Source organism: Tachysurus vachellii, chromosome 15, assembly GCF_030014155.1.
Source record: "Tachysurus vachellii isolate PV-2020 chromosome 15, HZAU_Pvac_v1, whole genome shotgun sequence".
In the NCBI taxonomy this organism is placed as follows: domain Eukaryota; kingdom Metazoa; phylum Chordata; class Actinopteri; order Siluriformes; family Bagridae; genus Tachysurus; species Tachysurus vachellii.
This window is the reverse complement of record NC_083474.1, coordinates 408,064-435,563: the sequence shown is the minus strand read 5'-3', so window position 1 is coordinate 435,563 and position 27,500 is coordinate 408,064. Positions and strand designations below refer to the sequence as shown.

General features: G+C 40.1%; 4 protein-coding genes across 6 annotated transcripts in view; all 4 read left to right on the top strand.

Moving 5' to 3' along the window:
- dpf1 (double PHD fingers 1) overlaps positions 1-8,555 on the top strand; it is a 48,011-nt gene extending 39,456 nt beyond the window's left edge. The window contains exons 10-12 of the mRNA XM_060888185.1: positions 467-579; positions 677-758; positions 6,625-8,555. Coding sequence (XP_060744168.1) covers positions 467-579; positions 677-758; positions 6,625-6,695 — 266 coding nt within the window. The 3' untranslated portion in view covers positions 6,696-8,555. The remainder of the gene's footprint in view (positions 1-466; positions 580-676; positions 759-6,624) is intronic.
- Positions 8,556-15,381: 6,826 nt separating this feature from the next.
- On the top strand, positions 15,382-17,232 carry si:dkey-243k1.3 (endonuclease domain-containing 1 protein-like). The gene is made up of 3 exons (XM_060887848.1): positions 15,382-15,700; positions 15,924-16,080; positions 16,264-17,232. The coding sequence occupies exons 1-3, from the start codon at positions 15,413-15,415 to the stop codon at positions 16,650-16,652; spliced, it is 834 nt and encodes a 277-aa protein (XP_060743831.1). The 5' UTR covers positions 15,382-15,412; the 3' UTR covers positions 16,653-17,232.
- A 141-nt stretch (positions 17,233-17,373) lies between these two features.
- Positions 17,374-25,152, top strand: pnkp (polynucleotide kinase 3'-phosphatase). Of its 3 annotated transcripts, none has more exons than XM_060887846.1 (18): positions 17,374-17,702; positions 17,872-18,026; positions 18,341-18,387; positions 18,485-18,739; positions 18,826-19,083; positions 19,932-20,011; positions 20,093-20,150; positions 20,307-20,414; positions 20,503-20,574; positions 20,887-20,935; positions 21,365-21,435; positions 21,633-21,725; positions 22,301-22,397; positions 22,498-22,559; positions 23,084-23,193; positions 23,297-23,384; positions 24,171-24,238; positions 24,509-25,152. In XM_060887846.1, the coding sequence occupies exons 2-18, from the start codon at positions 17,906-17,908 to the stop codon at positions 24,627-24,629; spliced, it is 1,758 nt and encodes a 585-aa protein (XP_060743829.1). In that variant the 5' UTR covers positions 17,374-17,702; positions 17,872-17,905; the 3' UTR covers positions 24,630-25,152. The 3 variants fall into 3 exon arrangements, with proteins under 3 accessions (XP_060743829.1, XP_060743828.1, XP_060743830.1); XM_060887845.1 differs by having other exon boundaries at positions 17,374-17,728; XM_060887847.1 differs by lacking the exon at positions 24,509-25,152 and having other exon boundaries at positions 17,374-17,728; positions 23,297-23,415; positions 24,171-24,236.
- A 956-nt stretch (positions 25,153-26,108) lies between these two features.
- The window catches only part of trappc6bl (trafficking protein particle complex subunit 6B, like), a 5,849-nt gene continuing 4,457 nt past the window's right edge, over positions 26,109-27,500 (top strand). The window contains exons 1-2 of the mRNA XM_060887849.1: positions 26,109-26,163; positions 27,301-27,409. Coding sequence (XP_060743832.1) covers positions 27,314-27,409 — 96 coding nt within the window. The 5' untranslated portion in view covers positions 26,109-26,163; positions 27,301-27,313. The remainder of the gene's footprint in view (positions 26,164-27,300; positions 27,410-27,500) is intronic.

Below are 27,500 nucleotides of genomic sequence, written 5' to 3'. Positions count from 1 at the left end.
GTGTAGGAAATAAATAAATTAAAGTCTCTAACATGTAAAGACTTTCAGAGCAGCTTCATTTGTTTATCCAGACTGTTCTGTGGTTCATGTGGTCCAGGCTGGAGAACCGTTTGACTGAAGCTTGTGGAGATTCAGAAGGCCTTTTGTAAAGTCTGCTCAGTCTACAAATTCCACGTAGTCTGGTTCACATGAACTACAACATATAAACATGCTCCAACTGAACAAACAATTATGTAATGAAATTAAGCACAAAGATCACCTATAATTTGTGGAGCATATAAAAAGCTGACAGCTGAAAGGACAGGCCTTTAAACATAAAGGGCCTTAAGAAAGGGCACAAAAGACAACAAGAACAGAGGTCAATGTACCTTGGCTTTGTTCCTACAGGCTGCAGAACTGCACTGAAAAGATCTTCTGAAAGAAATAAAAGCTGAAACTCTTTCTTTGGATTGTTTTGTTTGTCCAGGACACCCGTCCTGTCTGCAGTTCACAGTCAACATGACAGCAGCTGTGAGGACGTACCGCTGGCAGTGCATCGAGTGCAAGTCCTGCAGCCTGTGTGGCACCTCCGAGAATGACGTTAGTTATTGTTCACCTGTTATTTCCTCTTCACACATTCAGGTCGCTTGACACATCCAGAATATTGATTCTTTTTCTATCTGTGTTCTGGCTGTAGGATCAGCTCTTATTCTGTGATGATTGTGATCGAGGATATCATATGTACTGTCTAAGTCCACCGATGGCAGAACCTCCAGAGGGTATGCAGTCCTCAAGCTCTATTATACATTATAGAGGATGAGAATACTGTGATCAGTCTGGAGTACGGATGTATCAATGGCATAGTTTTCAGACTGAGTATAAATACAAGCACATTTTTTTATTCATTAAAACTGATGCTAATATTGAAAAGAAATGAGCAGCCTAATGTTGTGTGCTGGTAGTAAACAACTCCTTGTGTTTGAGCTTTATGTTGTAATGATGTTGTGGTGTGTAAATAGTATATTTTCTAGTACTGTAGTGTAGTGTAGTGTACTGTAGTAGAGTGTACTGTAGTGTAGAGTGTAGTGTAATGTAGTCGTGTGCTTTAGTATAGTGTACTGTAGTGTACTGTACTGTAATGTAGTGTAGTGTTTTGTAGTGTACAGTGTAGTATAGTGTAGTATAGTGTAAAGTACTGTAGTATAGTATAGTGCACTGTAGTGTACTGTACTGTGATGTAGTGTACAGTGTAGTGTAGTGTAGTGTAGTGTAGTATAGTTTAAAGTACTGTAGTATAGTATAGTGTAATGTAGTGTACTGTACTGCAATGTAGTGTAGTGTGCTGTAGTATAGTATAGTGCACTGTAGTGTAGTATAGTGTAGTGTACAGTAGTATAGTATAGTGTAGTGTAGTATAGTGTACTGTAGTGTACTGTACTGTACTGTAGTGTAGTGTTTTGTAGTGTACAGTGCAGTGTAGTGTAGTATAGTGTAAAGTACTGTAGTATAGTATAGTGTACTGTAGTGTACTGTACTGTAATGTAGTGTAGTGTACTGTAGTATAGTATAGTGTAATGTAGTGTAGTATAGTATAGTGTACTGCAGTATAGTGTAGTGTAGTATAGTGTACTGTAGTAGAGTGTACTGTAGTGTAGAGTGTAGTGTAATGTAGTGTCGTGTGCTTTAGTATATTGTACTGTAGTGTACTGTATTGTAATGTAGTGTAGTGTTGTGTAGTGCACAGTGTAGTATAGTGTACTGTAGTGTAGCGTACTGTACAGTGTAGTGTAGTATAGTTCAGTGTACTGTACTGTAGTGTAGTGTAGTTTAGTGTACTGTAGTATAGTATAGTGTAGTATAGTTCAGTGTAGTGTACTGTAGTGTAGTGTGCTGTGGTATAGTGTAGTGTACTATAGTATAGTGTAGTGCAGTGTAGTATATTGTACTGTAGTATAGTGTCGTGTGCTGTAGTGTAGTACAGTGTAGTGTACTGTAGTATAGTGTGATGTACTGTAGTGTAGTATAGTGTAGTGTACTGTAGTATAGTGTGATGTACTGTAGTGTAGTATAGTGTAGTGTACTGTAGTATAGTGTAGTGTGCTGTAGTATAGTGTAATGCACTGTAGTATAGTATAGTGTACTGTAGTGTACTGTAGTGTACTGTACTGTAGTGTGGCACAGTGTAGTGTAATGTAGTGTGGCACAGTGTAGTGTACTGTAGTGTGGTGTACTGTAGTGTGGCATAGTGTAGTGTACTGTAGTGTGGCACAGTGTAGTGTAGTGTATTGTAGTGTGGCACAGTGTAGTGTACTGTAATGTACTGTAGTGTACTGTACTGTAGTGTAGTGTACTGTATTGTACTGTACTGTTGTGTAGTGTAGTGTAGTGTAGTGAGGTGTAGTATAGTGTAGTGTTCTGTAGTATAGTGTAGTGTAGTGTAGTATAGTGTAGTGTAGTGTACTGTACTGTAATGTAGTGTAGTGTAGTGTACTGTAGTATAGTATAGTGTAATGTAGTGTAGTATAGTATAGTGTACTGTAGTGTACTGTACTGTAATGTAGTGTAGTGTACTGTAGTATAGTATAGTGTAATGTAGTGTAGTATAGTATAGTGTACTGTAGTGTACTGTACTGTAATGTAGTGTAGTGTACTGTAGTATAGTATAGTGTAATGTAGTGTAGTATAGTATAGTGTACTGCAGTATAGTGTAGTGTAGTATAGTGTACTGTAGTAGAGTGTACTGTAGTGTAGAGTGTAGTGTAATGTAGTGTCGTGTGCTTTAGTATATTGTACTGTAGTGTACTGTATTGTAATGTAGTGTAGTGTTGTGTAGTGCACAGTGTAGTATAGTGTACTGTAGTGTAGCGTACTGTACAGTGTAGTGTAGTATAGTTCAGTGTACTGTACTGTAGTGTAGTGTAGTTTAGTGTACTGTAGTATAGTATAGTGTAGTATAGTTCAGTGTAGTGTACTGTAGTGTAGTGTGCTGTGGTATAGTGTAGTGTACTATAGTATAGTGTAGTGCAGTGTAGTATATTGTACTGTAGTATAGTGTCGTGTGCTGTAGTGTAGTATAGTGTAGTGTACTGTAGTATAGTGTGATGTACTGTAGTGTAGTATAGTGTAGTGTACTGTAGTATAGTGTGATGTACTGTAGTGTAGTATAGTGTAGTGTACTGTAGTATAGTGTAGTGTGCTGTAGTATAGTGTAATGCACTGTAGTATAGTATAGTGTACTGCAGTGTACTGTAGTGTACTGTACTGTAGTGTGGCACAGTGTAGTGTAATGTAGTGTGGCACAGTGTAGTGTACTGTAGTGTGGTGTACTGTAGTGTGGCATAGTGTAGTGTACTGTAGTGTGGCACAGTGTAGTGTAGTGTATTGTAGTGTGGCACAGTGTAGTGTACTGTAATGTACTGTAGTGTACTGTACTGTAGTGTAGTGTACTGTATTGTACTGTACTGTTGTGTAGTGTAGTGTAGTGTAGTGAGGTGTAGTATAGTGTAGTGTTCTGTAGTATAGTGTAGTGTAGTGTAGTATAGTGTAGTGTATTGTAGTGCAGTGTAGTGTACTGTAGTGTAGCATAGTGTAGTATAGTGTAGTATAGTATAGTGTAGTAAAGTATAGTGTAGTGTAGTTTAGTGCAGTGTAGTGTAGTTTAATGCAGTGTAGTGTAGTGTAGTGTAGTTTAGTGCAGTGTAGTGTAGTATAGTGTAGTGTAGTATAGTGCAGTGTAGTGTAGTATAGTGTAGTGTAGTATAGTGTAGTGTAGTTTAGTGCAGTGTAGTGTACTGTAGTGTAGTATAGTGTAGTGTATTGTAGTGTAGTGTAATGTAGTGTGGTATATTGTAATGTATTGTAGTGTAGTGTACTATAGTGTAGAGTAGTGTATTGCAGAGTAGGGTAGTGTAGTGTAGTCTAGTGTAGTGTAGTTTATTGTAGTGCAGTGTGGTGTAGTGTAGTGTAGTGAAGTGTAGTATAGTATAGTGTAGTATAGTATAGTGTGGTATAGTGTAGTATAGTGTAGTGTACTGTGGTATAGTGTTGTATAGTGTAGTGTAGTTTATTGTTATTGTAGTTTAGTGTAGTGTAGTGTAGTTTAGTGTAGTATAGTGTAGTGTAGTGTAGTATAGTGTAGTATAGCATAGTGTAGTGTAGTGTACTGTAGTGTAGTATAGTGTAGTATAGTATAGTGTAATGTGGTGTAGTGTAGTGTAGTATAGCATAGTGTAGTATAGCATAGTGTAATGTACTGTAGTGTAGTATAGTGTAATGTGGTGTAGTGTAGTGTAGTATAGCATAGTGTAGTGTAGTGTAATATAGTGTAGTGTAGTATAGCATAGTGTAGTATAGCATAGTGTAGTGTACTGTAGTGTAGTATAGTGTAGTGTACTGTAGTGTAGTGTAGTCTAGTGTACTGTAGTGTAGTGTAGTATAGTGTAGTGTAGTGTAGTGTGGTTTAGTGTAGTATAGTATAGTGCAGTTTAGTGTAGTGTAGTGTAGTTTAGTGTAGTATAGTGTAATGTAGTGTAGTGTAGTATAGTGTAGTGTACTGTAGTGTAGTATATTGTACTGTAGTGTAATTTAGTATAGTTTAGTATAGTTTAATCTACTGAAGTATAGTGTAGGATAGTTTAGTGTACTGTACTATAGTGTAGTGTAGTGTAGTGTAGTATAGTGTAATGTATTGTAGTTTAGTGTAGTGTATTGTAGTGTAGTGTAATGTAGTGTGGTATATTGTAATGTATTGTAGTGTAGTGTACTATAGTGTAGAGTAGTGTATTGCAGAGTAGGGTAGTGTAGTGTAGTCTAGTGTAGTGTAGTTTATTGTAGTGCAGTGTGGTGTAGTGTAGTGTAGTGAAGTGTAGTATAGTGTAGTGTAGTATAGTATAGTGTGGTATAGTGTAGTATAGTGTAGTGTACTGTGGTATAGTGTTGTATAGTGTAGTGTAGTTTATTGTTATTGTAGTGCAGTGTAGTGTAGTGTAGTTTAGTGTAGTATAGTGTAGTGTAGTATAGTGTAGTATATTGTAGTGCAGTGTAGTGTACTGTAGTGTAGCATAGTGTAGTATAGTGTAGTATAGTATAGTGTAGTAAAGTATAGTGTAGTGTAGTTTAGTGCAGTGTAGTGTAGTTTAATGCAGTGTAGTGTAGTATAGTGTAGTGTAGTTTAGTGCAGTGTAGTGTAGTATAGTGTAGTGTAGTATAGTGCAGTGTAGTGTAGTATAGTGTAGTGTAGTATAGTGCAGTGTAGTGTAGTATAGTGTAGTGTAGTATAGTGTAGTGTAGTTTAGTGCAGTGTAGTGTACTGTAGTGTAGTATAGTGTAGTGTAGTATAGCATAGTGTAGTGTACTGTAGTGTAGTATAGTGTAGTGTAGTATAGCATAGTGTAGTGTCCTGTAGTGTAGTGTAGTATAGCATAGTGTAGTGTAGTATAGTGTAGTGTAGTATAGTACGCATAGTGCAGTATAGTGTAGTATAGTGTAGTATAGCATAGTGTAGTGTAGTGTACTGTAGTGTAGTATAGTGTAGTATAGTATAGTGTAATGTGGTGTAGTGTAGTGTAGTATAGCATAGTGTAGTATAGCATAGTGTAATGTACTGTAGTGTAGTGTAGTATAGTGTAATGTGGTGTAGTGTAGTGTAGTATAGCATAGTGTAGTGTAGTGTAATATAGTGTAGTGTAGTATAGCATAGTGTAGTATAGCATAGTGTAGTGTACTGTAGTGTAGTATAGTGTAGTGTACTGTAGTGTACTGTAGTGTACTGTAGTGTACTGTAGTGTAGTATAGTGTAGTGTAGTGTGGTTTAGTGTAGTGTAGTGTAGTTTAGTGTAGTATAGTGTAATGTAGTGTGGTGTAGTATAGTGTAGTGTAGTGTAGTGTAGTATAGCATAGTGTAGTATAGCATAGTGTAGTGTACTGTAGTGTAGTATAGTGTAGTGTAGTGTAGTGTACTGTAGTGTAGTGTACTGTAGTGTAGTGTAGTATAGTGTAGTGTAGTGTAGTGTGGTTTAGTGTAGTATAGTATAGTGCAGTTTAGTGTAGTGTAGTGTAGTGTAGTTTAGTGTAGTATAGTGTAATGTAGTGTAGTGTGGTTTAGTGTAGTATAGTATAGTGCAGTTTAGTGTAGTGTAGTGTAGTGTAGTGTAGTTTAGTGTAGTGTAGTGTAGTGTAGTTTAGTGTAGTGTAGTGTAGTGCAGTATAGTGTAATGTAGTGTAGTGTGGTTTAGTGTAGTATACTATAGTGCAGTTTAGTGTAGTGTAGTGTAGTGTAGTGTAGTGTAGTTTAGTGTAGTGTAGTGTAGTTTAGTGTGGTTTAGTGTAGTGTAGTTTAGTGTAGTGTAGTGTAGTGTAGTGTAGTTTAGTGTAGTGTAGTATAGTGTAGTGTAGTGTAGTGTAGTTTAGTGTAGTGTAGTTTAGTGTAGTGTAGTATAGTGTAGTGTAGTGTAGTGTAGTATAGTGTAGTGTAGTTTAGTGTAGTGTAGTATAGTGTAGTGTAGTGTAGTGTTACTGGTAACAATGCATCGAAGCAAATCTTATTCTATAGACGACTGTTTTTTGTCTACAGCACAGCACAGAGCTGTACAACGTTGTTTAGCACTATGCAGTGTAAAGTTATGGACTGTGACCTCTCCTCCACAGGGAGCTGGAGTTGTCACCTGTGTCTGCGGCAGCTGAAGGAAAAAGCCTCTGCTTACATCATGCTGAATTAATCTTCATCGTTAGGATGGGTTGCAGCCACCCGGCTTCTGCCTCCACAGCCTCCTCATGACAAACCGACACGGCAGATTGAAAGAGACGCTCAATTCGCATTGAAAGAAAAATACCACATGCTGCACCAGTCTTGCAGGGAATTTGCAACCATCCACTTCACGGAGAGAACAGGTTCCTCCCTCATTTCTGGTGCACAGCAGATGTGCCTGCTCTTTATTCAGCCCAAAACACACTCTCCCAAGTCTCCCTAATCATTGCCTCCAGCTATAAGTCTAGGGAGGGATTTCTATTGATGCACACGTTTATTTTGCGCCACTTAGTTGAGAGGCTCAGAGCGGCTCCTCACTGAAGAGTCCGTTTTAACGTGTGGCTCAAGAGGGCACTCGAATGGCAAGAGACTCTGAGTGTTCTCAATGGAAAAACATATTGACTGCTGATGAGGAAAACGCCACGAGATCTCCTGGTTTCCATAGCTGCTTTTGGATCACGAAGCACCGCTAATACACTTTTTCAGCTGTGGTGCCGCCCACTCTCTGCAGCCCACTGTGAGAGGTAGACACCAGCAGGCTACAGGACCGTACTTCAACACCAGAAAGAGAAGAGCTCATTACAGCTCCAGAGAGAGAAATGAATCAATGTATTATTCAGCTCCTTTTGAGGTGGAGCTCAAAACATCACCCTCAGATCCCATGTTGATAAGAAGAAATTTGATGGCCTGCAGTCTTGAGACATGGATTTGGATTTACCTGAAAACATGAGTCTGGTTTTAACACATAAACTTTGATGTTGTCCATGAACGGATTCCCTTTAAGCTTAAGGAGGTCTGAGGCGCATGTCGTTCAGCTTGGGTGGTAGTTTATGTCAAAAAAGATCCAACTCTCTGCTGTCATTCATCCTAAACCCTGATAACACACACACACACATGTACACACACGTACACATGTGTACACTGACACACACACATAAACACTCACATACACACACTCTCACACACGCACTCTCACACACACACATACACGCACACACACACACCAGCTTTTATTTCCTACTGAAAAAGCCAGTACACGATATTCTCTCTGTGTGTTTGTCAGGGTGTATAGTACTGAATTATGTCCAGCCTTGTTTTAAAAACAGGGCCTTAATGTTTTTTTTTATATTAATACTTTGGATGCATGTTGTGATAATGTTTTAAAAATTAACCTTTTAAGAGCAGGCAGAAAAAAAAAACTACGAAAGCACACTTAATTTGCAATAATGTGTTTGTGACCCCCTTGGGGGACGTTGCGTCCGTGTGTATGTACGTGTGACACTTTTTGTGGAACCGTGAAACTAGGCACCGTATTGGAAAGGCGCAGGGTTTTGGAGCTGGAGCTTCCCGTGACGGCACCGTATTTCATTTCACTTCTTTTTTACTATTTTCTCTACAAAATGAAAGCCAGTGCTGAGACAAACTGTAGCGCCTTGATTTTGTACAATGAGCTCTTTCCTATCTGTAAGTCTGCTTTGTGTTCTGGGACTTTGTAATTGCAGTGTGCTTTAAAAAAAAAAGGTAAATAACTCCAGTAGAGTGTTACTGGGATGCCAGCATGTGTATGTGACTTTGTGCTGAGGCGATTTTGAACCCAAAGTCCCGTCCATCTGTGGCCTACCTGAGAGAACTGTCTGCTTTTTTGTTTCAGCCCACAAGCTTTAAGTTGGGAGACACTCGCTGTAAATAAACTTTTGCTCTCTTATTTTTGAATGGAACGTACTTGCCATATGACTCCTGGAAAATGTTATGACTTCATTAAAAATGTGAAAACTAAGCTTCCTGGAATATAAAATCTGTTGGGTCATTTCTATTTTTGTATTTTCCAGAACTGTGGTTGGAGCCATTAGATGGTCATTGCTTACTGTAAAGACGCTATAAAACGAGTAGAAATGTTTCATGTTTATCCAGAAGTCTGAGCTCTTCTCCATCAGTATGATTACTTTCCCCGACCCTTTTTTAGTACTGCAATCTTGAGTACTTTTGTGTACTTATTTAAATATTTTGCACTGATTGTGACTTTTTTTGACTTGATGACAAAAGCAATGAAAACACAGCCAAACCTTTGCATGTTGTGATGCCTTAGTTTACAGCAGAGTTACAAACAGAATGTAGTTATTTTTCCCTTTCACAGATTCCACACTACACTCTCAGGCCACATCCACATGTGTACAGATGTTTTTGAAAACCGGTTTCTTTTCCTGAGTTCACACAAAATAGAAGCATTTGCATCACTGCATTTATAAAAAATGTACCAAAAAATGTGTTGAATAGAAACTGCTGAGATGGCAGCAGCATCCTGTGTACAGACGCCGTGCTGTCGCCTGTATAACGATGCACTAGAACTCGTCTTGGGGTCTGTGATATTGTTTATCATCACATCAAGTCTATAGGATTGACACATATTCATATACTTCATGTTTGTCATGATTTTCAGCCATTTTGCATCTCTAATTCATTTGATGACAGAACATTTGATAACATGCTTTTGCCATACAATGTTTTTTTTTTTTTTAATAAGAAGAGTTTTTACTGTTTTCAAAAAGTTCCTCATACGTGTGAACGTGGCCTCAGTATTTGAGCAGAAAGGATGTGAATGATTTTCTCTGCTTAAAGTATAAATTCTAAAGTAAAGGTGAACTTTCTCTGTGGCTGCTGCCTTCCAGAAGGATCTGTGATTATTATAAATGAAGCTTGTTAGTTTGTTGGCCTTTACTGTGGGGTCGGTCATGTGATCTGATTGTAATCATATCTTGAACGAAGTAACGTGTTTGAGTGAGTAAATGTACAGTAGAAGGTGTTTATCAGCTGCATTTTGAGCCGTGATGCGTCCGAGGAGTCGCTTCAAAAGTCCCACAAAAACTTCAGTAATTATTCAAAAGTGTATGTCATGGGCTAAAACATCTGAAATAAATATTTTTAAATTGGTAACTCATAAAATTTAGTCCGTATAGTTTCTATCTCTCTCTCTCACACACACACACACACACACACACACACACACACACACACACACACACACACACACCCCAGGCGGTCAGACGAAGTCAGAGACAGACTTTTAGCCTTTCTGTCTTTCCTGTTCCTTGTTGTGCTGTGATCTTTGCTTGCATCTTTTTTTCCCTGAGATGTTTCTTTACGGAGAGTGTGAACGGATTCATTTCATGTCAATGTTCAGAAAAAAACGTGAAAATAATAAACACCACGGAGAAAAGGGATGAGCTTGAGCTCAGGCTGTTGTCATTTTTCACTGAATCATTCACGTTTAATGAACTGATTCACTGATTTTAACCGAAGTAGATGGCAGGTAGTTCTGGAGTCACCTCACAGACTCAGTAAGGTTTAGTGTTTATTATGACGGCTTGTTCGTGTTATTCTCACACTACTGTATGATACACAGACACATGAAGACCTGTGAATGTATGATTTAAAACGTGCCTTTAATCCTTTAGTGTGTGTCATTGTACCTTTAGAAATAATTTAAGGAACATGATTTGACCTTTGAAGGATTACAGATGAATCTTTACCACTTTACTCATGATGTGTGAATAACTGAGAGTTTAGACCACATACATCTTTAAAGGTACATGCTAAAGGTACAGAAGATGCGTGAGTGTATAAGAGTGTCCTGTAAATTATTCTACTTCAGGTCTGTAGAAACAAAAATTCATTTGGGCAAAAAAAAAAAAAAAAAAAAACGTTTTAATGCTCACAGTTTTTTGTTTTGTGAATTCCTTCGTTCCTCACTACACTATGTCCAAAAATCCTCACAACCCAGTCCCAGCAGTCCCCAATATTTCACATCTCAACACACACACGTACACACACACGTACACACACACACACATACACACACTCCTCAAAATCAGATCATTACCTTGGGCTCAATCTCACACCATATATGTCTCGGGCTGCTTGGAATCATGGCAACTCGTTTGTGTTTGTGCGTGTGTGTGTGTGTGTGTGTGTAAACACACGTGTGTCTGTGTGTATGTTGAAGCATGATTGGAGACCCCAAGCCAATTACCACATCCAGCAGACAGGCTCCGACTCCCAGCCAATAAGAGTGGAGCTACGCCTGAGGCGGTTGCCATGGTAACTCGGCGGGCCTGCTTGCATGGCGGATGATGCCGGGGTGATAGATTACTGTAAGTGGATGGGGTGTGTGGAGGGATGGTGGGGGCGGTCATGCATAAATATAATGTATGAATAAATTTGAATGCAGTGACTTTATATATCCACACTGCACGAGGACAGAGAGGAGTTTAACACCATCCACTTTAGTGCAGTCCAAACATCTCAGCAGGGTATTTTGGCAAACCTTTTGTTTTGAGGTGTTTCATGTTGAACCGTATTCTCCATGCAGCTGAGAAATGTGCAGTCGCAACCAGCATCGACTCCACAGTCAGATACGGCGAGAAGATAGAAAGACAATTTTACATTAATATTCTTTAATTAGAATCACAGAGAAACATCGTCTTTTATTCAAATGTCTGTAAACGTCTTAAAAATAAGTCTTACATTTCTGCAACTTTATTCTGCGATTAAACATCATTAAACAACCATAACACCAGGAACAGCACCAGCAAACACCAGTAACACCAGCAAACACCAGTAACACCACAAAATACCAGCAAACACCAGTAACACCACAAAATACCAGCAAACACCAGTAACACCACAAAATACCAGCAAACACCAGTAACACCAGCAAACACCAGTAACACCACAAAATACCACAAACACCAGTAACACCACAAAATACCACAAACACCAGTAACACCACAAAATACCAGCAAACACCACAAAATACCAGCAAACACCACAAAATACCACAAACACCAATAACACCACAAAATACCAGCAAACACCACAAAATACCACAAACACCAGTAACACCACAAAATACCACAAACACCAGTAACACCACAAAATACCACAAACACCAGTAACCAAACACCACAAACACCAGTAACACCACAAAATACCACAAACACCAGTAACACCACAAAATACCACAAACACCAGTAACACCACAAAATACCACAAACACCAGTAACACCACAAAATACCAGCAAACACCACAAACACCAGTAACACCACAAACACCAGCAAACACCAGTAACACCACAAAATACAACAAACACCAGTAACACCACAAACACCAGTAACACCACAAACACCAGTAACACAATAAAAGCCAGCAAACACCAGCAAACACCACAAACACCAGTAACACCACAAAATACCACAAACACCAGTAACACAACAAACGCCAGCAAACACCACAAACACCAGTAATAATAACTGTTATAATAATAATGATCATAATGAACGTCTTTATTATCCTAGACTCACTTATTAATATTAAATGATATGGTTTGCTGTAAATTCTTCAGTTCCTGCAGTAAAATGAAGTGGACAGATGTGTGTGTGGTCTGAGACATAAAGGGACCTGAAGTCCACTTAAACTTTTTCTTTTTAAATGATTTTAACATAAATGACATTCAATTTATTTGTACAGCACTTTTAACAATACACAGTGTCTCAAAGCAGTTTTACAGAAGTATAGAAACAGAATAATAAATAAATAAATAAATAAATTTAACATTTAAAATTAAGATATTATTTATCTATAACATTTATCCCTAATAACAAGCCTGAGGTGACGGTGATGAGGAAAAACTCAGAAGGAACCAGAGTCACAGTTTATAATGGAGCTCCTGAGGATCAGCACAAACTCTGAGTTCACCACAGACCCCACCACAGACCCCACTACAGACCCCACCACAGACCCCACTACAGACCCCACTACAGACCCCACCACAGACCCCACTACAGACCCCACTACAGACCCCACCACAGACCCCACCACAGACCCCACTACAGACCCCACTACAGACCCCACCACAGACCCCACCACAGACCCCACCACAGACCCCACTACAGACCCCACCACAGACCCCACTACAGACCCCACTACAGACCCCACCACAGACCCCACTACAGACCCCACTACAGACCCCACTACAGACCCCACTACAGACCCCACCACAGACCCCACCACAGACCCCACTACAGACCCCACTACAGACCCATGATCTCTGATGAAGACCAGACCATACAGCTGACTGGTGTAACAATGCTTCAGAGACATCCTCTGCTATATTACTGACATCACAGACACTGTATCTCTTATTTCTTTATTAATCTTAAACTGTTTCTTCCCAAAATGTTGTTGAGCTAAAATCAGAGCAGAGTCTAGTGTCCTGGTCCTCAAGCTTCTTATTGAAGTTCTTCTACTCTTCTGCCATCTAGTGGTCACTAATTATCATGAACTCTTAATAGTGCTAATCTTACAGGTTCTGTGTTAATATTAAAAATAACATCATATATTCAGTTACATCTCTTCAGGACTGTAGTAATTAATAAAGCACGATCACAACATGAACATTTTCTCTTGGGGTTAAAAGAATGGACAGAGCTGTAGTCAAAGCATGCATGAATAAACCTGTGACTCAGTCTCAAGACCTGTCACTACATAATTAGCACGTCATGTGTCACAGTCACGAAGTGGGAAATCTTTAATCCTCACCATATCAGCACTCATTCTGCTGCTCTGAGTCTTCATTTGTGTCTCCAAGAGGAAATGGAAGTCATTCACAACTTTAGCTCTTAATAGTCAAAAGTTTGCCAATGATGATGTGGATGACTTTTAGCCTTTTTAGTAGAATGTGGACGTTTACGTGGTAAACACATGAGTGAGCGATACACATGTAAGGAACAATAAACACTCTTGAAACGCTGCTCAGATGATCACATTCATGGACCAGAACTGACTGTTACTATAAACACCTAGAGAACATGAAACCATGAGAACATCATGGTAAGAAGGTTCCTTGCCCATATCTTGATGGAATTTCTGTCTTCTATGGCTGATTGTTTTCCTTATGACAATGTGATGATGTGGCCATGAGCAACATTCAGGGCTGCTCTTTATGGAGGGAAGAGCTGAGGAACATTTTCTCACCCAGGTGGCTCCAGCAGGAGGGAAGTCAGCGTTCACATCATGAACACGAGTCAAGAACCGATATACAAGATCTGATTTCAGCCACTATCCCTCAACTGACTTCCTGTTCATCAGGTCATAGTCTGGTTCTCACAGGGTTCATGGGTCCTGTTCTCACAGGGTTCTCTAACCAAAAGTGTGTGTGCAGTCTGCAGTGTTTACTTGGTGAACTCCTAATACACAGACACATGATTAAAAGTCTTTAGTGTTTAGTCGAACACATGAACAATACCTTCATCCAGAATTCGCTTTAGAGTAGCTGAGACTCCATGGATCTCTCTGCACACTGGAGTCAGATGTTCTGCTGATGCCCTACAGTCTGCAGTTGGTAAGTGCCAAACATTTGATGGTACCATCATGACGTCTGACTTCTGCAGGTGGAACTAGTGATGTGAGGCTCAGAAGATTACACAGATACAGAATCTGTCTATCTTTAAAAAAAAACTCCATTGAGATCCTTCCACATAATGAGCACCAGCTCCACAGGATCCTTAAGGAAACGTTAGACCAGGTTAGCTATGTAGAGTTGCCATGGTGACCGGCTCAGGTAAAAAAATCCTGCTTTGCAATCCTGATGCTCCTCAGGACTGGTAGGAACTGAACAGTGACTAATCACCACAGGAGTGTTACAGAGAGACACAAAGAAGAAAAATGTCCTCATCTAGTGACCAAAACAAAGAAATGCAGGTCGAGCTTTTCAGTGACAGAAAAGGAGTGAGACGTTATGGAGGAATAATTAGACATTACAACACAACCAGAAGACATCAGACAAGAATGAAAAGATCTGAATAGAACAGAGGGAATTAGTGAAGGAAACGATCCTGCAGGTGACATTAGAAAATAATAGATAGATAGATGATAGATAGATAGATAGATAGATAGATAGATAGATAGATAGATGAACAGAAAGAAATATAGAAAGACAGACAGACAGACAGACAGCAGACAGATAGATAGATAGATAAACTGTTTGTCTGTCTATCTATCTGTCTGTCTGTCTGTCTGTCTGTCTGTAGCTGTAAGCTGTTTTTTGCTGTAAACGTCAGTACAACAGACAAAGACAGAAGAAACCGTGTTAATAGAGAAACATTTTCTTCTCAGCTCCTTCTTCTAGTTCACATTTTGTTGCTGAAATGTTGAGGATTTTCTGCAGTGTGTGTTGAGTGTGACCTGAGGTCAGGTTTGGTGTTGAGTCCTGGGAAAGTCACACATGGCAGAATATTTGTGTAACCTTTCTGGATCTGATAAAGTTTGTGTATCAGAAGGTCACTGATCAGAAGGTCCTTCTCATGATTCACATGAAATATTGCTTGTATTGTAACCAGCAGTTTTATCATCTTCAGTTGTTACTAAAACACTTTTGTGCACAATAAAGTTATTATTAGTTTGTTCTGTTGTAAATCATGTACAGTATTGTATTACACAGTATTACACGGTCATGTGACTATGGTTTATTTATTTAACCACATCCAAATGTTTGCTCTGTTGTCCTGCCGAAACGTTGATAATGCTAAAAATAATGAAAAAAAAAAAGCCCTGTAGATAAAGAGGCTGCTATAAGAGGAGAAAGTGTAGACAGTCTGCACAAATTCCTCTGTGAGAGTCTGAATCGTTCACTCATGTTGTCTGCTGGGTTTCTGTGTGTCCTTATAGGGACCTTCCTGGGACTAAACCAGGGTGATGTGGTGTCTGACTTCAGCGAGTGTTTAAAGTACTTCTACAAAGGGAAAGTGCCTCAGTGGGGGTCGGACATGCCCGGGGCTGCTCGACTCTGCCAGCGCTTCCAGAACCGGTTTCATTTTGCCACACTGTATGACACACACCACCGCATTGCCGTCTACTCTGCGTACATTTTTGAGCCCAGCAATGGTGGAGGCAGAGAGAACCGCTGGTTTGTGGAGCCCCAGGTGAGGGCAGGAGGCTGACAGATTCAGGATGTGTAAGAACACTGTACTCAGTATTGAATTAAACTTTTTGTAAAAGATTTTCTTCTCATATCTTTCCAGAAGATTGGAAATGAGTGTGTACCACACGTCTATTTTGTATTTTTACAGTGAAATCTGTTTGCTTTTGTGTGGATTGTGTAGTTTGTGTAAACTTCATGCCTTACACGTATGTTTTGTTTCCCAGTTGGTGAATCAGAACTGGGCTGGAGAAATGAGAGAGGGATACCGGCTGGAACAGGACTATCCTGATGTCTACCTGGGCGAGAGACAAGCTCTGAATGAGGATTTTACTCACTCAGGGTTTGATCGTGGTCACCTCAATCCTAATGGACACCATGCAGGTCTGTACTGATTATAGCTTACTGTGGTTCTTTATATCCATACATTATTTATATCAACACACATTAAGAGTACTTCAATATAAAAAGGTTTTCTTTTCAGCGCCATCATTATAATATCATTATATCATGTTTTTAACTTCATCCCTTTTTGTTTTGATCTTTGGTTTGTGATTTCTTTGGTAGTGCCGAGCCGTAACGCTACGTTCACCCTCACAAACGTGGTGCCTCAGAACCCAAAACTGAACCAGAACTCTTGGGCTAAACACGAGTCCATGCTAGCGAAGATGTTCAGTGCTCAGTGTGACAAGGCCTACGTGCTGGTTGGTGCCATTCCCTCTGCCGACAACTGGATCGTCAAGAATAATGTCAAACGTGTCAATATCCCAGAGTACATATGGAACGTGTACTGCTGCATCGACCGCAACGGCTCTCCTGTTCGCAGTGGAGCTGCATTCGCCCTCAACACTGAGCAGAACGTAGTTGAACAGTGCACGCTGAGTGAAATGGTTAGCTTCCTCCAGCAATACTCCAACACACCAGTAGGAGAGCTGTTCCAAAATCAATGCCAGTAACAGCTTAACATCGCCGCCCACTCTACTGATTCACTTTTAAAGCTTGACACAGGATAGCCTGCAGAAATCCATCAAAATTGTACATCTGTATAATGGTTTTGGTATTTTTGGTGAGCCACAACTAAACCTTATATAACCTTGTGGTGGTACCTGGAATTACACCCCAGTGAAGCAAATGGTGCAGTTTTAATGCTGTATGACTGAAACTTCCTTTTATATCAGTGATAATGTAGTAAAGTCAACATAATAGGTCATTAAATTAGTAGTTCATCTTTTAGTGTTAAATCAAACATACAGAAAGGATATTTTCTGACTTGTTGGGTGATGTGTGATGTCACTTCCTGTGGCCTTTTCTTACTCTGAAATACACATAGGATCTTTATTACTGTACACAGGGTTTTTTTTTAAACACATGGATCATTTAACTGAAACTAAAATCATCTCAACAAACTAAAATAATCATATTTGTATTATTAAAATCATCATCATCATCATCATCATCATCATTATCATCATTATTATTATTATTATTATTATAAAACCATTGAAATGTCAATTTTAATAAATCATAATTACAAAATCTGTCTCTTGAAAACTTGTTTCTAAATTAATCTAATTTATTCTAAAATGACTTACTCATAATATCACAATAGACTCTCACAGTCGCCACCTGCTGGTGTAATGATGCAATGCATGAAAAGCGTCACCGAACAAGTCAGTGATTCCTTTTTGCGAACCGAATCAAAAGATTCAAAAGAGCCACTGAGATGAATCAAATGTCCCGCGTGTGAGCGGATCCCGCCCCCTGTGAGCGGATCCCGCCTCCTGTGAGCGGATCCCGCCCCCTGTGAGCGGATCCCGCCTCCTGTGAGCGGATCCCGCCTCCTGTGAGCGGATCCCGCCTCCTGTGAGCGGATCCCGCCTCCTGTGAGCGGATTGGCTGAAACGATACAGCAATCCCCTTCCTGTGCTCGGATTGGATGATGTGCACACGGATCAGTTCAGTATCCGGTATCGTGAGGATCTAAACAACACACAGACTTGGACCAAGTGAGCAATAGGAAGTTAATAAGAAGGTTAAACTGAATATTTTATTGATTTTATGACTGAGTGTGATTCTAATTCTTGGTGTCACTGTAATAACGACTTTTGTGATGTCTGCTAGAGCTTTTGTGTAGCTGCTGTTTATTCACATGAAGCTTATTATTTACCTGGACAGGTGTAGAGGAGGTCAGAGGTCAGTAGTCATCAGCATGCAGTGTGTTCTGGTGACTGCAGCAGGGACCCGGATTCAGCTCCCTGACACACGAGCACTGATCCTGGGTCGAGGTCCTGAGTCTGGAGTGAAGGATAAGAAATGTTCAAGACACCAAGGTGATCTCTCTATGGTACCTGTACTGATCACCAACAGGGTTTAAGACCAAGAAGATAAACGGTGATCATTCATTGGTTGTCGGGAGCGCTACTGATTACTGATTGGTTGTTGGGGACAGTGAGACCCTTCATCATCGATAACCATGTGATAGTCAGTCACTGACATTATTCCCAGTTCTCACACTGGATTACACTCTTTGTGCTGCTTGTACTTGATTGTTGTGGTAGATCAGGGGTTAAGGTCATGACCCCAGGTCCACCAAGCTGCCACTCCTGACCAAGGTAACGTTTCACTTTGCTTTTCTCTTTTGTAGTCAAACTTGTGGCTGATTACAGTAACCAAGAGGTTCTTGTGACGCAGGTAATTATAAAGCATTCTGCCAAAATCATGAATATTTAAAGTGTCTAAAATCCACAGAGGGACTGAAATATAACCCACTGTTTTATTTACCTTTCAGCTTGGTCCAAACCCATGTTCAGTGGACGGGCAGGTTCTGGGTCGTGGCCAGTCTGCACACCTGAGTGTGAACAGCACGCTGTACCTAGTGAACCAGAGCTACCCGTTCACCGTCCAGTTCTCAGGCTCGGCCGACAGGAAGACGGGAAAAGGTCCAGATGATGACGAGAGCACGCAGAAGTCTTCGGATGGTAACGTTACCAAGGTTCATCCCAAGAGGAACATCCAGGACTTTTTTGTTTCTTCACCTAAAAAGGTATCTTCTATAGATTTAAATACAAAAAATACATTGAATAGAATAACGTACCATTATATCGTGTATGTGCTATTATATTTCCTAAGTCAACAAAAAGAGCCCTCGATTCCGAAGACGACGCGTCCGACGCTAAACGCGGGCGCACTGAGAAATGTGATGAGGATGAAGAGAAGCTGTTGGAGGAGAAGCTCAGACAGCTGCAGGAGATTGCACAAAGCACAAGCTCACAGCAGACACCATCACAGCCCTGTGGCACTGCGCCGTCTGCCTGCTTAAAGAGTCACTGGCAGCAGATCGGCAATCTGCTGCTCTACACTGCGGCAGGAGTCACCGGAACCTCCAAGGTGAGAAACATCTGAGTCTCTCTATCAGAGTAACTGATCCCCTACATCTCCATTTCATCTTCATCTACTCCTTAATGATGGTTATTAGAATTTGTGGTGATATTTTTGAGTAAAATCAGAAACTCAAATGAGTCATAAAGCTCAAAAACTTGAACAAATCCTTAAGCTTGGATCTGGGTCTTTTTATATGAGTTAATTATTCCTCTAAATCTCTCGTCTGCCTCGATGCTACTTAATAAGTGAGGAATAAAACATTCTGTGTTCAGATGTTCTGTGAAAATAATCAGTAATGATGCTGATTATGTTTCTGTTACCTCCAGTCTGTTCTCCTTTGTAACTGAATATATTATTCAGAGCAGACAGACAGACAGACAGACAGATAGATAGATAGATAGATAGATAGATAGATAGAGAGAAATACAGGCAGGCAGACAGACAGAGAGACAGACAGAGAGACAGACAGAGAGACAGACAGAGAGACAGACAGAGAGACATAGATAGATAGATAGATAGATAGATAGATAGATAAACAGAGGGAAATACAGACAGACAGACAGACAGACATAGATAGATAGATAGATAGATAAACAGAGAGAAAGACAGACAGACAGACAGACAGATAGACACATCATTGATCCTGGAGGAAAGATTAGAGCCTGAATATAATGCTGATTTGTGTTACAGCTACTGACAGATCTGTCTTTTATAGATAATTAATCACCTCCTTCTGACCAATCAGCTTTGAGATCTCAACATCACTGTGGTATAAATGTGCACAGCTCACAGTGACACGACAGAGACAGTAGAAGCTTGATCTTCTCTCTAACTTCTTATTTGTTCTAACTCAGATAGCAGGGTTTGACATCGACGGCTGTATCATCACCACAAAGTCAGGGAAGGTCTTTCCCACCGGACCGGATGACTGGAGGTTAGTCTGATTTGTATAAAATGTCAGAAACGGCATCGTGAATTGTGCTGTTTTATTTCTGCACTTTTCCTTTTCCTTTAGGATCCTTTTCCCAGAGATTAAACCCAGACTGAGCGCTCTGTTAAAGGAAGGGTTCAAGGTGTGTAAAGCAGTTTACTAGGTGATTAGTGCACAGCCTTACACAGTAGGACACACAAGTGAAAAACTGTGTCAGAAAAATGTGAAAGAATTAAAACTAGATTTATCTGTAAGTATAAATGTATGTGTCTCTGTGGCTCACGCTGGTGGTGTTTAGGTGGTGTTTTTCACCAATCAAATGGGAATCGCTCGAGGAAAACTCAGACCAGAGGTGTTCAAGTCTAAAGTGGAGGATATTCTTCAGACACTGAAATTACCTGTGCAGGTTTGTTAGGATCCAAACTGTATTAGATTGAGGCTTAAACTGATCCAGGTTAAAGATGTGAATGTTACACATGCATGATCTCTTTTAGGTGTTCGTCGCAGCAGGTCCAGGAATTTACAGAAAACCGGTCACAGGAATGTGGGAGCACTTATGTGAGAAGGTGAGACGTGTTCTTCAGTCGTGTGAGAAAATAATCTCATCGTGTTTGGTTACTCAAAGTGAAGTGAAGAAGTCACAGCTTCTCTATCGACCTGTTGCATTTCGGACATTTTGGACTCAATACCAAGCTTCCATTCTTAACCAATACACTAGCACAAGTACTGTTTACTGTATAAACTGTTTATAGCATTTAGCGATGCTGATATCATAGATTAAGTTATTCATCAATGAGCAGATTTGACTGTATACTTGACCCTGATGAATAAAGACCCCTGACACCTGAGATTCCTCTATAATCTCCTCTGTTTTCCAGGCAAACGATGGAGTAACTGTGGATAAATCCCAGAGTGTTTATGTTGGAGGTGAGTGGCTGTGTGGATCTGCAGGAAGTCATCAGAGAACTGATGTTTATTCCTTTGCTTTTCTTCTATAGTTCCAGTGAAATTCTTTTGATCTTACTTCCTTATTTAAATGACTAAACAGAAAACAGTGGACAAGTGGACTGTTCTCTCTCTCAGGACCTTTTACATGCTGCCATGTGGACACACAACACACACAACCATCATATTCAGTGTTCTCTTTTCTCTGCTTTTATAAATGGACACCTTCAAACTGCCCTTTAGTTATTAATAGCTTGTTAGGTTTGTTTGTTCTGTTTAATGCGTCGGGAACGTGACGCTCCTGCTGACGCATTAAGAGTTTTTAAGCTGAATTTGAGGACCTGGTGCTGCACACAGGCATTTAAAGGATATTAATTAATGATTTGTGCTTCACGTTTCTTTCTGGAATAGATGCAGCAGGTCGTCCTGTAAATTGGGCTCCAGGGAAGAAGAAGAAGGACTTCAGCTGTAGTGACCGTCTGGTGAGATGCAGCACATGGTGTTAGGACACAAACTAGTGACAAACACAGATTGGCCTTTATTACTGCTTACTGTGTGTATGATATTGACGTGAATGTGTTCTTGAAAGCTGAAAGTCGGTGCACGTTATTTATTGATTATTATCTGAGGACATGATCGATAACATTTTTAACAACTTTTTCTTTCTTTTTGCTTCTAGTTTGCTCTAAACATCGGTGTAGAGTTTCACACTCCAGAGGAGTTTTTCTTGGGATGGAAAGCTGCTCCGTTTGACTTGCCATCATTTGATCCGGTGAGCTGCGGATCTGCGTTTCTGTGTTTGTCTCTGTACAGATTTGTTCAGTTTGTTTATACTTAGTTGAGGTGGATGTGAGGGTCACGGTGGCTTAGTGGTTAGCACGTTCGCCTCACACCTCCAGGGTCGGGGTTCGATTCCCACCTCCACCTTGTGTGTGTGGAGTTTGCATGTTCTCCCAGTGCCTCGGGGGTTTCCTCCGGGTACTCCGGTTTCCTCCCCGGTCCAAAGACATGCATGGTAGATTGATTGGCATCTCTGGAAAATTGTCCGTAGTGTGTGATTGCGTGAGTGAATGAGAGTGTGTGTGTGTGCCCTGTGATGGGTTGGCACTCCGTCCAGGGTGTATCCTGCCTTGATGCCCAATGACGCCTGAGATAGGCACAGGCTCCCCGTGACCCGAGGTAGTTCGGATAAGCGGTAGAAGGTGAGTGAGTGAGTGAGTGAGTGAGTGAGTGAGTGAGTGAGTGAGTGAGACAGAGAGAGAGAGAGAGATAGAGATGTTAGCTGATTGGACCACATGACACTGTGGATTAGTTTCCTTATTCATGGTAGAATTTTCTGTCCTGCAGAGGGTTTTGGACCCAAAGGGACATCTGTACGATCCTCTGACTGCCTCGCTCACTTCTACCAGACAGGAAGTCATTGTTGCTGTTGGATTCCCTGGATGCAAGTCTTTTTTTTTTGTGAAATGTTTCTTAAATGCTTCTGTTAAATGACAAAAACCCATTAAATGTCCTCACACTTTTACTACTGTTTACTTTCACAGCTGGGAAATCCACTTTTTTTCAAACTCACATCGTTCCCAAGGGATACGTGTATGTGAACAGGGTGAGTACGAGGGGTCACGTGTCACCTCCACACCCCTGAGGTGGTGCACTTAGTCTCTAGGTTTTTTCAGTAGTCCAGGTTGAAAGCTTGTTCATTTATAAAGATCTCTACATAACGTCAGCGTGGACAGAAGTGCAGTGTTTAATAAGAACGCCATTAAAACGATGTGAAGTTTAGTCCAGATGTTAACAGCTGCAGATTGAACTGATTCTATTTTATGTGCTTAAAGTATGAAGAGTTGAATGAGACTAATGAAGTACAAACTCACCCAGATACTGAGATACAGTCAGAGGTTCTTCTAGATCTTATCCACAATGGGCTGGTGTGAGTTTTCATAGCAATGAAGCAGCTGATTAGAGGATTTAACACACACACACATACACACACATACAAACACACACACATACACACACACACACACACATATACACACACACATACACACACACAGGCCCTTTCTGGATAACATTGTACACTCCTGTTCTAGAAGTCTACAGTGTCTATGATGGTGTGATTATTTCCAGGACACACTGGGGTCATGGCAGCACTGTGTGTCAGCGTGTGAACGTGCACTGAAGGAAGGACGCAGCGTGGCTGTAGACAACACTAATCCTGACCTCGAGTCTCGAAAGCGGTGCATATTTTCATATCTTTTCTGATTAGCGGTCTTTTTAAACTATGGCTGTACTCTCGTGCCATTAAGGAAGCTCTGACCTGCTCCACACTTCCCTTCACAGGTATGTGGATGTCAGTAAGATTGCTGGAGTTCCCTGCAGATGCTTTAACTTCACTGCCTCTCTGGAACAAGCCAAGCACATGAACAGGGTAGGCACAGTCGTATCTCTACACTAACAGGGTGGGCACAGTCGTATCTCTACACTAACAGGGTGGGCACAGTCGTATCTCTACACTAACAGGGTGGGCACAGTCGTATCTCTACACTTACAGGGTGGGCACAGTCTTATCTCTACACTAACAGGATGGGCACAGTCTTATCTCTACACTAACAGGGTGGGCACAGTCTTATCTCTACACTAACAGGGTGGGCACAGTCTTATCTCTACACTAACAGGGTGGGCACAGTCGTATCTCTACACTAACAGGGTGGGCACAGTCGTATCTCTACACTAACAGGGTGGGCACAGTCGTATCTCTACACTTACAGGGTGGGCACAGTTATCTCTACACTAACAGGATGGGCACAGTCTTATCTCTACACTAACAGGGTGGGCACAGTCTTATCTCTACACTAACAGGGTGGGCACAGTCTTATCTCTACACTAACAGGGTGGGCACAGTCTTATCTCTACACTAACAGGATGGGCACAGTCTTATCTCTACACTAACAGGGTGGGCACAGTCTTATCCCTACACTAACAGGGTGGGCACAGTCTTATCTCTACACTAACGGTGGGCACAGTCTTATATCTACACTAACAGGGCGGGTACAGGGTAGGCACAGTCCTATCTCTACACTAACAGGGTGGGCACAGTCTTATCTCTACACTAACAGGCTGGGCACAGGGGTGGGCACAGTCTTATCATTACAAGAGATCCTGAAGGTCCAGGACTTCACCTGTGTCTAATTTCATGTTTTCATTTCTGTCTCAGTACAGAGAGATGGTTCCTTCAGCCATCAAGCACGTTTCTGTCAATGACATGGTCTTCCACAGCTACAAGTGAGTGAACTAAGTGCTGTCAGGGCCTTGGCACCAGGACCGGTCCGATACACTGTCTAATCTGTTTCTAATCAGAAAGGGGAAAATTTGAAGTGTTAGAATATCTAATTGAGGACTTTCATTGAAATAAGCATCAATACTTAGAGTCACAATGTAGATTGGATTTTATAAATAATTCTCAAACTATACTGATTTCTCTATTTAAAGAGATTCATGAACATATGTTGTGTGTGTGTGTGTGTGTGTGTGTGTGTGTGTGTGTGTGTGTAGGAAGAAGTTTGTGGCTCCTGCTCTATCAGAAGGCTTCTCTGAGATCCTGCAGATTCACTTTGTTCCCAGTTTTCCTGACCGTCGGTCCGAGGAGCTTTTCATGCAGTTCTCTGAGGGCTGAACATGGAGATGTAAACCCTCACTATCCTCAGTCTCCGTACATCATTTCTGAGTCCTTGAGGTCTTCTGTTTTATCTACTGATGTGTCTGCCTCATTCCCTCGTGTGTCTTTATTATTTTGAAAAATCTACATGAACAAACAAGTCTGCTGCTTTTCCAAAGTGACAGAACATCGAGTTAATTCTGGGGTTGTGAAAAAAAAGAGATGTGATTATTGATGAATAATTAATGATAGATTGATTTGATCAACCGTTATTGTACAGTACACTGATCTGTGAGCATGTAGCAGTGTAGAGCATCAAACCAATGTAAGACTGACCCTCACTAACACCTTCACTAACACCCTCACTAACACCCACCTTTACAGTTTCACTAAACACAGCCTCTCACAACAGAAGCAGAGCTGAAAGGATGATATTTTTGTTCCCCAGAGAAATTAATAGGTGATAAAAAAAAATTCACATCAATAAAGTGATTTTGTTGAAGAGTAAATAAAGAGTTTCACTGGAGCTCTGAGAGCTTTACACGGACCTCTGATCATTGTGTTCAGACTGCAGTGTGTCCTGAATCTGTTTCTAGGTGACACGGATCATAGAAATAAATCTTCATTTTAATTTTGACTTGATACTGAATCAGTTCCACGACTGAGATGAAATGTTCTGAAGGATCAAATTTTAAATCATTTGATTTTTATGGGTTTTTTTTGGTGATTAACTCAATATTAAGATATTCATCTATAAGTGAGAAGTTGTCCTTGTCTCAGAACACGATAATGTAAAAAACCCAATCAGATTCGAGCAACACATTATTGTTCCTTAGGCTTGTGTCACTTTGTGTATTCCTTTAATAAATCTTCATACCTTCTGCTAACATCTGCTGTTCACCTCAATGCCCATGTGATGGACCACAGCTAAAAGACACCATGATGGTCAGAACACCATCTGAAAGGATGATAGCAGTCAGGTTCAGGTCTGGACTTAAGCTGCGTGGAACATACTTGGTTACTGGAGCAATGTTGTATACACACACACTCACACACACACACACACACACACACACACACTCACACACACACACTCACACACACACACACACACTCACACACACACGTAGGTTATATATACAGTATTATATATATTCTATATATGTATGAAGATATTTATATTTGACTTCACTGGAATAATATGTGGAATATAACATGAACCTGAAGAAACATGAACCTTAGACACATTTGTGAATAAAATCACATGCTTACTGTTAGCCTTTAGCATGTTGTGTGATATTCAGTGAGAAATGGTTTTATTTGTGATGGGGTTTGTAACAGGATACAAACAGAAACACACAAACAACAATGATTTAATTATTAGACATTTTTCTCTGCTAAATGTTTTAGATTAAATAACACAAGACACTGTAATACAAAAAGGTTTTATCAGAACAGCAGGTGGCGCTGATGCCCCAAAAGGTTGTTTTTATACCGCTGTTAAAAACCGGAGAAGAAGCAGCAGGAGCGGAAGCGGAAGCGGCCGAATCTAGTAAGTTAGCATGTGAGCTAGTTGTGATGTACGTTATAAACACAGCGCGCATTAACACTGATTTATTATCACTAAACTCTTTATTCTGCTCATTAAACTCTTATTATCAAGATGTTTTACTCCACAAAGGTGTAAAAATGTTTTAACGCATAAATTCTAATAAACATGATGATAAAGTGTAAATAAATAAAGTGAGAAATGTTCAGTAACTTTTATCTCCTGAAGGTCCATTAATAAATGTTTTAATGTTAATCTGGTTTTATTAAAGTGACGAGTTTGTGACATCTAATTTAGTGGTGAAAAACTTTCTGTGTATTGTTTTTACTGCAGTGTTGTTGTGTTAAGTAAAGTGTTAAGCACAGTGTAAAGTTTTACGTGTTAAGTAAAGTGTAAAGTAAAGGGTTAATTTTAGTGTCAAGCAAAGTGTTATGTAAGGTAGAGTATTAAGTAAAGTGTGAAGTGTTATGTAAAGTGTTAAGTAGCGTGCAAAGTAAAGTGTTAAGTATTAAGTAAAGTGTAAAGTAGATTATTAAGTACAGTGTTAAGTAAAGTGTTATGTAACGTAGAGTATTAAGTAAAGTGTAAAGTGTAAAGCAGAGTATTAAGTAAAGTGTTATGTAACGTAGAGTATTAAGTAAAGTGTAAAGTGTAAAGCAGAGTATTAAGTAAAGTGTTAAGTAAAGTGACGTGTTAAGTAAAGTGTAAAGTAAAGTGTTAAGTAGAGTGTTAAGTACTAAGTAGAGTGCAAAGTAAAGTGTTAAGTATTAAGTGAAGTGTAAAGTGTTAATTTAAGTGTCAAGCAAAGTGTTATGTAAAGTAAAGTATAAAGTACAGTGTTGTGTAAAGTAGAGTATTAAGTACAGTGTTAAGTAAAGTAATGTGTAATGTAGTGTTAATTTAAGTGCCAAGCAAAGTGTTATGTAAAGTGTAAAGTAGAGTGTGAAGTAAAGTGTTAAGTAAAGTGTAAAGTAACTGATCTGCATCAGTTTTGTGTTGATTTGTTGATTTGGACAGATGTTTGGACAGATGTTTGGACAGATGTTTGGACAGATGTTTGGACAGATGTTTGGACAGATGTTTGGACAGATGTCTGAGCTCCACTCACTTTACTGTATAATAAATCTCTCTTGTCTTCAGAGCCGAAGCTGACATGATGACGGCCGACGACGTTCTGTTCGAGTTCCTTCACATGGAGATGGTGTCTCATCTTCACACAGAGCAGGCGACTCGAGACGATGTAGAAAAGGTCACTTTATTATCGAACAGTTCAGTCAGAGTTTAATACAAATTCACTTCAGATTAAATGAAATGGTCAGAAACCTCGTGGTCCTGATGCT